This window comes from Taurulus bubalis, assembly GCF_910589615.1.
Source record: "Taurulus bubalis genome assembly, chromosome: 8".
In the NCBI taxonomy this organism is placed as follows: Eukaryota; Metazoa; Chordata; class Actinopteri; order Perciformes; family Cottidae; genus Taurulus; species Taurulus bubalis.
In genome coordinates, this window is record NC_136596.1 from 11,320,873 (window position 1) to 11,332,701 (window position 11,829).

At 44.3% G+C, this 11,829-nt stretch overlaps 1 protein-coding gene across 1 annotated transcript; it reads left to right on the forward strand.

The window, feature by feature from the left end:
* The first annotated feature begins 59 nt into the window (after window positions 1-59).
* Window positions 60-8,659, forward strand: rgmb (repulsive guidance molecule BMP co-receptor b). The gene is made up of 3 exons (XM_079222651.1): window positions 60-567; window positions 4,250-4,803; window positions 6,565-8,659. Exons 1-3 carry the CDS (start codon window positions 450-452, stop codon window positions 7,321-7,323), a joined length of 1,431 nt encoding a protein of 476 aa, XP_079078777.1. The 5' UTR covers window positions 60-449; the 3' UTR covers window positions 7,324-8,659.
* The last annotated feature ends 3,170 nt before the right edge of the window (window positions 8,660-11,829 follow it).

Here is an 11,829-nt window from a genome sequence, read left to right on the forward strand (position 1 = left end):
AAAGGGGAGGAGTGGAGGAGAAACCCCGGCCTGCATGGTGAGGAAGAGAGAGATGTGATTGTGCGTGTTCGCGACGAGAGAGGACGCAGAGTGATCACAATCAAGGCGAAAGTCCGACCGCGTAGCGAGTGCACTTTAATCACGTGGTGCGTGTATTAGTCCGGGGGAAAAGTAAAAGTGTCGTCGGAGTTACTTGTACTTTGTTTTCGTCCTCTCTTTGCCTTTCGACCCCCTCCGCCCTGCATTCCGCGGAGCAGCTGTGTTTTAATGCCCCAACGCACCCGAGGTGGAAAGGAAGGAGAGAAAAGTGAGGAAGGAGAGGCAGAAGAAGAAGAAGAAGAAGAAGAAGAAGAAGAAGAAGAAGAAGAAGTAAAAAAGGCCTCGACACCACCCGTCCTCGCCCTTTGGAGGTCTGTCCACTCTCCCCTCCTGGCCCTGTATGGACGGGGATGGGGAGAGCCGGATGCTGTTGCCGCGGGGCTGAGCGCCTCGCCTCTCCGTCTCTCGTGCGCCGCTTCCGGCCACTGCTGCTGCTGATCATCGCTCTCTGCTGCGGCGCTCACATCGGTAACTAACTACACTTCAACAATGCAACAACTAGTGTGTCTCTCCGTCACGATCGTCAGTTTATCTGTAATTTTACGCACTTTTCGTATAAATGACTGTGCGCTGCACAGACTATAATCACAGTAACATTTATTTATTATTCTGTTGCATTTAGAAGTGATCAAAGATCTGCTACTTTATTGGTTATTAGCCAGCGTGTGTGTTCATTGCATGGCCGATCCTTGTGTTGGGCCTGACAATGGCTCTCTCTCCAGCGGTAGTGCAGCAGTCTGGGCACGGATCGAGTTTCTCCTCCTCTCTCCTGGGCCGTCATTCTCCTGTCTGCCCCTAATGGCTCATGGAGGAGGGGGAGAGAAGGCGAATCTCTCCTAATGTCCACATGTAAGAGATTACAGCTTTACTCAGAGCAATATTGAATCAACCTAATGTAAATCTGACCGTAACAAGTTAGGATAAGTGCTGTACTGTGTTGTAAACTATTGTGAAATGTTAGTTTAGTTGCATGATGCAAATTGATAACATGCACCGTAAGAGATAGTATCAAAGTGATTTAAGTTACACAAGGAAGACTAAGATACCTTTCTGAACAACAATGTGTTGATTTTGTGGTTGTTTGTCTAATAAGCATGCACTCAGCCCAATATAAGCCACATGCTGGACAGAAGAAGAGTGTTCACTGACAGTAAATAAGGTGTCTGTAGAGGATTACTGACACTAATGACCCCTTCTCCGTGACTATACAGAGGCCACTGACCACGTATTTACCACACTGTTTGTTGGTTTTAAAGTCATCACAGATGCATTTTTCATACGGTGGAAAAAAAGCAGTATAATGTTCTCTTTCTGGCAAACGGCTTCTTTTTTGGAGGCTGTCAAGTCTGTATTGCTGTGTATGCAGGGGGTCGGCTGTTGAGGCGGCCGTCTGTTGAACAGTCACACCTCCAGTAATTAGTTTAACACAGCTCAGGCAGCGGGACAAAACCGCCTCAGCACGCAGCCTGGTGGGAACAGAGAGACCCACTCCACATTAAAGACCCTCTTGGCACCTACTGCTACACATGCGTCACCTGGAAAGAATGTGTATTATTCGGTCTGTTGGTATAATTTGTTATCACTTGTATATTTAATTTTCGCTCCAGCCGTTAGCTCCATGTGTCTGTTTAGACAGCGATGCAGGAGTGTCTGAGTTGTTGACTATTGTTTGCACTCCTGAGTGTCTGAAAGAGACAGAAAGAGTGTAGTGAGCTCCTGTAAAGCTTCGTATCTCAAAGCGTGGAGGGCTGTTTGTGTGATTGGGGGGGGGGGGGGGGGGGGGGGGAGCACACACAACAAGGTGATCAATAAGCACTTCACAAGCCATTCCCTCTGTTGAGAGATGATCCCAGTGGATTCTTTTCTGATCTCCGGAGATCAGAGAGGCTGCCGGATCGGGAGACAAAGAATCGCTAAACTGAGCCTGAGAGATTCGGCCGGTGGATCTTTTGACCTCTGTCTGGTGGTGGAGAGCGTGCCTTGGGAGAGTGAGGGCTTAGGGCGAACACAGAATAGAATACGGCTACAATATGTCAGAATAGTGCTGATGGAAGGAAATAAAACATCTGACAACAGATGAGGCTTGAGAGGAAAGAAGAGACGAGACCTGGGAGAGGGGGATGGAGTGAGAAATAGGTTAATATTGTGGTAGGACATGGAAGGAGTGGTGTGGGCATTGCTGGCTGTTTTATTGTGTCTATAATAGATACTCACCCCAGGGGATGAAATAAACCAGGCTCGGGATGTGTTGAACGGCTCTCATGTCTCAGCTCTTCACATGAGGAGTTCTTAATTCTCTTCTTAACTATATTTTCAAGTCAATTCAGTATTTATCCACTCGACTTATTGCTTATTTATCTGCATAGATTGGATTTTCTTTTGAAAGTGCATGCTATGCAAACTTAAAAAGCTGGAAGCCATGATGAGCAAAAATATGAAAATTATGCTTTTATATTATTTATATTCACATTAAATTCCTTCTTGTGTTTTACGTGACACATTCACAGGGAGGCAAAAGTGCAGGGTCATCTGGTGTGAAACTTCAGCAGAAGCTTGTCATCAGAGAGGTTTTAACCTTTATATAAGTCAGCGGTGTGACTTAGTTACAGGGTCAACTCTCTTCTCTGCTACGTCACCCTGCTGGGAAAATGTCAGTGAATGAGAGCTTTTGTGTGTTTTTAGAGTAGGTCATGATTCTGATACCCCTTCGACAGAGAATAAACCCACTCTGATTAGATTGGGAGCGGTATTTAGGTACTGCGGGGCAGAGAGGAAGGAAAGAAGGAGGCTGTTGGTGCGCCAGTCAAAGACACAATGTGTCTTCAGTGCTCAGACCGTCTGTACAGTGGTGGTGGGCATAGACGGCAGCCTTTGCTTGTGTGTGTCTGTGGGCTGGTGTCAGTATTTAACAGGCAGGAGAGAGATTCTGAAGCGACGTAAGTGGGGGTCCGTCCCTGCACCTTGATTTCTAAAACTCAGAGCACTACTGCCCCCAAATGGTGGCGCCCGACTCCGTCATGCCCCAAAATCAAATAAATCTACAAAGAAGAGCTGGAATGTCCTGTTTGCTTGTGCGTGTTTGTGGTTGTGAAGTGATGGTGTGACATTAATGGAATCCGTTGATTTCAGTAAAAACCATGCACTCTCTGATTTTGCTCGGGCCATGAGGAGATCATACCACCATCTGAAGATCACTGAGTGTGTGCGTTAACGGAAGCACAAAACAGCATTCTTTCTAAGACAGTTATTTGTGTGTGCATGTGGAGCTGCAGAGCCTCTCTTTGGTCTAATCTAATAGGAGCACGCTGTGACTGATGCATTAGGTCTGGTCTCTAATCTCTCTCTTGCTCTAACTCCCTCTCTCCGATGATCTATGATATAAAAGGAAGGTTTGACCCTTGTTAAATTCAGAAATATAGCAACAGATAAAAACATCAGGGACAATTTCGGTCCACGAAATTTGTTCCTATTGTGTATACAGAATAATCTGTCTTCTGACTTTAGCCTGCTCTGGTGCTCATAGCTGTAAACAACAATTAAAGTCCCAGAAAACTAAAAGTTATATCTAATAAAGGTATAATTCTGATTGAGTATGTTTTCTGCTGAAGCTCCACAGAACTACAAATAAAAAACCAGAGAAAATAACCACATAATTCAGTCAACATATTTCTGACCGTCTCAACAAAATGGAACATTATAAGCTTCACAAAGTCATGGCAGTGTGTTTGTGTACATAGCACACCTTGTACTCTCCTGCTCTCTCTTTACACTGTTTGTGTTATGTGCCCCGTGGCTATATAAGAAGTATTATCTCTATTCTTGTGGAAAACACATGCTTTATCTCTGCTCTTTGGTTTATTACACTTCAGGTTTATTGCACTCACAGAGCGGCACTACTGATTCATCAAGACTTTAAACCAGCAGACGGCTCTTTTTCCAATTTTATTAGGTTGGATTGTAACAAGTAGCATTGTGTCGTTAAGTTCAAAGTTGTCATCTGAGTGCACATGAGCTTTGCATTTCTAGTTAAATCCAGCTCTCATAGTAAATACCCACACTATCAGATGTGTGATGATCTTTAGGGCTGATTTAACTGTTCCTTTGATGATATCACTTTGCTCACAATATTTCTGCTGTCGGTCCTCTCCAGGTCAGTGCCAGGTGGCAACCCCTCAGTGCCGTATCCAGAAGTGCACAACCGACTTTGTCTCCCTAACCTCCCACCTGACGCCGGCTGTGGATGGCTTTCACACAGAGTTTTGTAAGGCTTTACGTGCGTACTCGGCCTGCACCCAGAGGACAGCCAAGTCCTGCCGGGGGAATCTGGTCTTCCACTCGGCTGTGCTTGGCATCTCGGACCTCATGAGCCAGAGGAATTGCTCCAGAGATGGGCCCACGTCCTCCACCCACCCTGAGGTCCCACATGAGCCCTGCAACTACCACAGTCGCACCCAGCATACCCACGCACACTCCCACGTGCATGCACACACACACTCCCATGCTCAAGGCCACGACCACGCACACTCTCGGCCAGTCTACCTGTTCTGCGGGCTGTTCGGAGACCCACACCTGAGGACGTTTAAGGACAGCTTCCAGACTTGCAAGGTGGAGGGGGCGTGGCCTCTCATCGATAATGACTATCTGTCAGTACAAGTCACGAACGTTCCGGTGGTAACTGGCTCCAGTGCCACAGCAACCAATAAGGTAAGAAGAGAGAAACTTGTTTTTGGCTTCTAATCTGCTGTTATTAAGGCTGAAAGAGTTTCTTAAGTGAGAGCAGCTGGTGTGTGTGTGTGTGTGTGTGTGTGTGTGTGTGTGTGTGTGTGTGTGTGTGTGTGTGTGTGTGTGTGTGTGTGTGTGTGTGTGTGTGTGTGTGTGTGTGTGTGTGTGTGTGTGTGTGTTAGAGAGAGAGAAACGTTTCTTTAATGACCTAAGTTGCTTTTATGTGCCTCAGAGTGAGACATCTTATAAATGTGAGGCTATATATGAAAACATGCTTGCTCTCCCTGCTCTACTTTTCTCTCTTTCTGCCTCTGTGTCTCTCACAGGTGTGAGTCTAACAGTTCGATCTTGTGACTATCTCTTGTGACTGAACTAGTGTTGGAAACCTAACTTGGTTAATGGCTGCATATAGCCTGACCTCTAATAACATGGAATGAGATGTGTGAAAGGACCCACTGTTTACTTGTGTGTGTGTCTGCAAGTATGTGCGTGTGACGTGTGTGTGTGTGTGTCTCATAAGTGGCACTCATTACACTCTGCTTAAAGGACTATGTGTACTAAGGGTCCTTATCCCTTTATGACAATAAGGCACACACATACACTCAAAAACACACACGCACCACCAAATGGACGGCGAGCCACACACGGTGATCTTTGTGGCGGTAAAGAAGCGATGTTGATGTTTCCCCCGATGATCTGCCTTCTCGAGCTTAGTCGATAGCTTTAATTATTAAAACACATACACACCCATGCATACACTTAGTCATGTGTCCGTTGACAGAAACGCACACATTAAGCAAATAGTAGGGTTGCTACACTGTGGAGCTGAAGGTTTGACCTTGTGTCAGAGGTGGGGCAAGTTGTTAGTCATAATTATTAGGGACACACACGCACACGCACACGCACACGCACACTAACAGCCCTCCAGGCTTAATGGCCTGCCAGGCCTCATTCCTCACAGCTGTCATGTGAACAAAGCAGCCATTCACCGGAACTATGATGCTAGTGCTAACCGTAATGCTCACACCACACCCTGTATCCACCACCGCCTCCACTCACCACTGGAGTCCTGTGTGTGTGTGTGTGTGTCAGTGTCAGCATGTTTGCATAGCTGTGTCAAATTACTACTTGTTAAAAAGTAATTTAGTCATTTCTCAAATGTAGTGTGATGAGTCAATAACCTGTGTAACGGGTGAATGTCAATATGTGTAAGGGTGTGTGATAAAGACATGTTACCTTTTTTCTCTGGCTGCAACCATTTTCTTTCTCAATTAATCTGTTTATTTCCAATCGATTGATTAAATGTTTTGAACATTTCTCCAACCAAAATATACTCAATGAAGATATTAATACAAACGATAAATTGGTTACTCAAAGTAGTAGCAGATTAGTTGATTAACTAATCAAGTAATTAGGGCTGCAACTGTTTATTTTCATTACTGATTAATTTGCAGATAATTTTCGTGATTAATCGATGAATGTCGGTGAAGTCTGTAAATTATCAATTCAAGATATTTCATTGACTATCATGTGTGACAAAGACGAGCAGAAAATTGCGAAAAATATTTCAAAATAGTTTTTATTCAACTAATGGACTAATCGTTTCAGCTCTACTGATCTCCTTGAAGAAAGTTGTGTTTGTCATCTAATGAATTGGCTTTGCCACTGTGAACTGTCCATCAATCAGCACAATTCATCATTGCCCCTACCTTAGCTGATGCTCCTCCCTCTCCCTCTCTATAGATCACCGTCATCTTCAAGCCCTATGAGGGTTGTACAGAGCAGAGGGTCTACCAGGCCGTCACAGACAACCTCCCTGCTGCCTTTGATGATGGAACCGTGAGCAGCGGAGACCCCATCCACCTTTCTGCTGGCGTAGAAGGTGCAACTGGGAAGGTCCGGGCTCTGTGGATCTCTGAGCGCAGCCCTGGGCGCCACGTGGAGCTGCACGCTGGCTACATTGGCGTCACTGTAATTGTTCGCCAGCTGGGTCACTACCTGACCCTTGCGGTGCGGATCCCAGAGGAGCTTTCAGAGGCCTACGATGCCACCCAGGACCTGCAGCTCTGCCTGAACGGCTGCCCCGGAGGAGAGCGCATCGACCAGGCAGGGCATCTTCCCCTGCCGCTCTCCCCTCCTGCGCTCGGCCTGCAGCTTCAGCAGCTGCGTCGGCCCAGCTACTCATCACAGACACAAGCGTCTCCCTACGGTGCCACGCAGGTTTTCAGTGTGGAGGGGGCGAAGGAACTCTGCAGGGAGCAGCTGGATGTGCAGGACATTTACTTCCACTCCTGTGTGTTTGATCTCCTTACCACCGGGGATGCTAACTTCACAGTGGCGGCGTACAGCGCCCAGAAGGACATGGAGAGCCTGCACCCACACAGGGATAGATGGAGGATCTACCCACGCGGCTCCGCCACCTCCACCGTACACTCGGATTCTCTTCCTATCAAGCGGCTGGCTCTGCTCCTGCTGTGTGCTCTGAGCGTGGTATCGATGTAAGCGTTGGAGTGGGAGGCTTGTGTATGTGTGTGCACTAGAGAGATGATTTGGGGAGTTTTGTTGAGCACTGATGCTTAGATCCGTTTCCTCTCTCGTGTGGAGAGAAAACAGCAGGTTGGACAGCTACTGGAAACTAGTGTGTTTGGCACAAGAGATACTAGCAACAGCAACTGCATCTTACCTGGCAGAATCAGCCCTCTGGGGAATAACACGGGAGTTGTGATGATGGCTTTCGCAATCTGTCTTCATCGTTAGATAAGACACATGACAATGACACAACTGTACCTGTGAGGGTGAATGGAGTGTGTGGAAATACACTTCAAACTGTAAATAGCTTGTCTTCAGTGCACAGTGTAATGCGTAGAGTTTTTTGGGGGGTTTTGTGCCATTTGATGTGATTTCTCTTTAATACCTCAGACAGAGGATGTTTGTTTTAACAGAAGCACTTTATTTGTTTTTTTTTCTTCTTTTTTTTAACAAATCCACATCAGTGTTTCTTCCTCTCACTAACTGTCCTCCACCAAAATCTCCAATGGCTCAAGTTTTGGAGACATCAATAATTTGATTTTTGAACCTTTCATTGTATAAGTCTCTGGAATACAAAGAGCTGCCATTTTTGTTAAAATCTTCCGGAAGCTGATTTAACTTAGCGTCTCATTTTTAAGTCAGTTAATGTGAAGTGTTCTCTTTTGAATGTTTTATATATATATATATTGTCACAGCAAATGCCATCAGTACTATTTTGTTGCTGTAAGAATGTGTTATTTTTCAAATATGTTCGCGTGTGTATGAAAGTGAGTGTGGGTGCGTTTTTTTTTTTTTTTTTTACCAGTTTGTGACATACTTGGATGTGTTTTATTTCCTCTGAAAATCATGTCAGAGGGATTCCCACCTTTTTGCCAAGAGGCTTTGATGTGACCGGCTCATGTATTTTGCTCTCCGTATTATTCGTTGTGTTAATTTGAGCCAAAGACATATGGTTTTGTTTGTACAAAGGAGATCAAAACTCACCACCAAACCAGCACCATTGTCCTCCTCACACTCTCTATTTGTTTTAAAGTTGCTACTGTAGACTGTTTTACTCTTGTACTACCAGAATTGATGAGCTGCTCCTTACTGGTATACTTGTAAGATGCTGGAGTGAAGACAAAACACTGCAAATTTGGCCCATTTGGTTGACCATAATCAGCTTCATCTCAGTTTTTGGCAGTGTGATCTCTTACATCATGTGAGTGCCAGTTTGGTGAAGAGTGACTGGTCAATGTTGAAATACTTAACTTATTTATGAACGTAGTGTGCTGTAGAGGAAGTTAAGCTCCATATTCTTGCTGTTGGATAATAATAAAAAAAAGAAAAAGTCAGATGTGATTGTACTGCCACATAGTGGTGCTCTGTTGCTATGTCAGTGTGTTATTCAAGGTGCAAAAAAAATTGGAGAAAACTGCAAGTGTTTTATTTAAAATAACAAAGTCAAAACAAATATTACGTACTTAATGTTTACTAATACAACATTTAACAGTAACATAAAAAAACTACATAAATGTAAAATGATATTTATAACTTGACTCAAGTTTCCCCCTCAATTTCTTTAGAGAGGGAATTCAGGATTAAAGATGATTCCACGAAATATACGAACACACACACACACACACACACACACACACACACACACACACACACACACACACACACACACACACACACACACACACACACACACATATGCACTAACCCATCTGTCTGAGGTTAGGTTTCGATCAGATACCAGGCTTGGCCTCATAGACAATCGGTTTTCAACTGCCAGAGTCGTAAAACACCTGCATGTCAATGAGAAAAGGCTGAAAAGGGCGCTGCAAACGATTTGAAGCATGTGAGAACTGTTACTCCTGTGATCCTGACAGTGAGTAATTTCCCATTTAATGCTTAAGATTCCAACCCAAACCTCATAGTAAAATCATAATCATAAGACTATGCTCAACTTCTTCCAATGTGGAGATCCTCTCTGCAGGAAAGAGTTCCCCTCTGGGTAAGTTTTCTTTTCAAGGTCACACGGCGCATCAGAAGCCCTTGACTTCCAACCATCTGAAATGTCATATACATTATTAAGAACAATTACATATTTTAAACACATTTCCACACTGTAAGACAACACTATGGAGGTGAGTGAGAACCTGGTTATTATCTCACTGATGGTCCAAATAAGGCACGCAGAGTAATATTCTTACCACTTAATGACAGCGTAAATGGTCATCAATGTGTTGATGACCAAGATCTTCATGAGAAGCAGCCTCATAACCAGGACAACCACTGTGTTTGTCCACACATCAACATCTGGAGATCAAACCACACAAACCACACCAACATCAGGAACAACATATTTATGAATCAGGAAAGAATTGTTTGCAAACTGAAAATGTACCTTCTGTCTCTTCATATTCATAGCAGATCTTGTCTTCATGATCTGAAATTATAAAAATGTATTCAAATTGTAAAATATAAAGTTTATTTGGGAGGAGAGATGTCAGGAACCAAATTCATGATCAGCTGTATAGTTCGACCTGATGAGGTGGTTCGGTGTCTTCTGGTGACCTTTGGGCGTCGCCTGTGACTCACAGAGCAACTGTAGGATGGCCAGTTGTCGGTTGCCACCGTGATGATCGCCACAGCGCTGTTGCCACGATGCTTCCTGTCTAAAGCGAAGCTGTATGGCGAGCTGGACATGTGGCCTTCTGATAGTGACCTCCAGCTGATCTTGAGGTGCCCTCTCCTGAAGTCACTTACCATACAGACCAGCAGGGTCCAGCCCAGTCTCTCTCCTGACAGGTGGACAGGAGGGGCCAAAGAGGCCAGCACATCACCCTCTACCCCTCCTAAAAGATGGTGGAGGACAACATGAAAGGACATTTGGGTGCAGACAGATCTTGGTCTGTAGCTAACTAACAGAAGGTATTTCACATACAATGTATACATTAGTTGTAGATATGAGGCAAAAATGACAAGCTTTCTGTTTTAGCTTATACGAAGAATAGAACTTCAAACATGGACATCAAATTAATGCCATGTTACTGGTGTGTAACAGTTTATAAACACATTGCATTCACATTATTGCCAGAAACAACTATGATACTTGTTTGTTTTTGTGTTGCAATCTTAAAAAGCAGTCATTTTGATTGTGATGAAATCTCATTACTATATTGAGTCCTATATTGCTGCCAGCATTGATCATATAAAAACCTAAAGATAGCGGGTTTAATGTTTCAAAACTCTTTGATGCAATTTGTGATGTTGAGCTGTATAAATAACATTGACTTGACTTCCAACTGCCACTGATTAAACAGTGGTCATACTTAAAAAAACAAAATAAAAACAAGTTATCTGAGAAGTTGATATTTAGGATTTTCATCAAACAGTGATGTGTACTTTTCTCCCCCAAAATATTCACCATAATCACGAATTAGAAATCGAATGCTCTTACCTGTCCATAAATAGATGATAGGGAGGTACAATAGAGCCCTGTGTGGTTCAGCCATGTCTGTTAGTTGTAGTAGCTTCACTGATGACTGATTTGTGAGCGTGTGTGTGCGTGTGTGTGTGTGTGTGTGTGTGTGTGTGTGTGTGTGTGTGAGTGTGTGAAAGGAGGGCATGGCTTTGCCAGGAGCATTGCATGATGGGGGATTGACATGTCACAACAACCTTAAAGATTAACAATACACTGCCCCCTCCCCTCCCCACCACACACACACATACACACACACACACACACACACACACACACACACACACACACACACACACACAGGGAGAGAAATAGAGGGAGACATTGTGAGCTCCTACACAGTGTGGACTTTATTTGCATTCATAAAAAGGACAGATACTGAGAACAGGAACCTAATGTGGACGGTAGAGAGACAGTTCTGAACAATTGGAGACACACCTGCTTATAGCTGTTCGATGCCTGAGGTAAGAAACCGATCATATCAACACACCCAGAACCCTATGACACTCCTGTATGGTACACTTGCACGCACACACGCACACACACACGCACACACACACACACACACACACACACACACACACACACACACACACACACACACACACACACGCACAGGGTGATTTCCTCAGTAGGCGAGAGCTTATAGCCTGTAAGAGAAAGTGAAACTCAACAGCAGGAACATGAGGAAAAGATGACAAAGTTACTCTGAACGAGGTAAAGCGTTTTGACCATTGCTCATTAATTCCTGTTCAAACATGACTTTTAAAGCAGATACAAGATGATCATTGTGTTAAATGTAACTTCATAACAACCTTCCACAATCTGCTATTTCATTTTCATTGTCATAATTTCCGCTGCCTGATTTGAACTGTCGGCATGCTGCTGCAGCTGTTGTCACCTCAGTTATAGCTGCGTCCTCGTCCTTTTCTGTCCGCATGGAAAACCCTGTGCTCGTTTGTCACATGTTGGACTCTCTCTTTGGCCGGTGTGTTGTGGTTAGAGACTCA

Excerpts from the sequence above, each read along its gene's own strand:
- rgmb (XM_079222651.1), top strand. The coding sequence starts at position 450 with ATGGGGAGAGCCGGATGCTGTTGCCGCGGGGCTGAGCGCCTCGCCTCT. Across the intron at positions 568-4,249 it reads CTGCTGCGGCGCTCACATCG|GTCAGTGCCAGGTGGCAACC; the intron begins GTAACTAACTAC and ends GGTCCTCTCCAG. Across the intron at positions 4,804-6,564 it reads GTGCCACAGCAACCAATAAG|ATCACCGTCATCTTCAAGCC; the intron begins GTAAGAAGAGAG and ends CCCTCTCTATAG.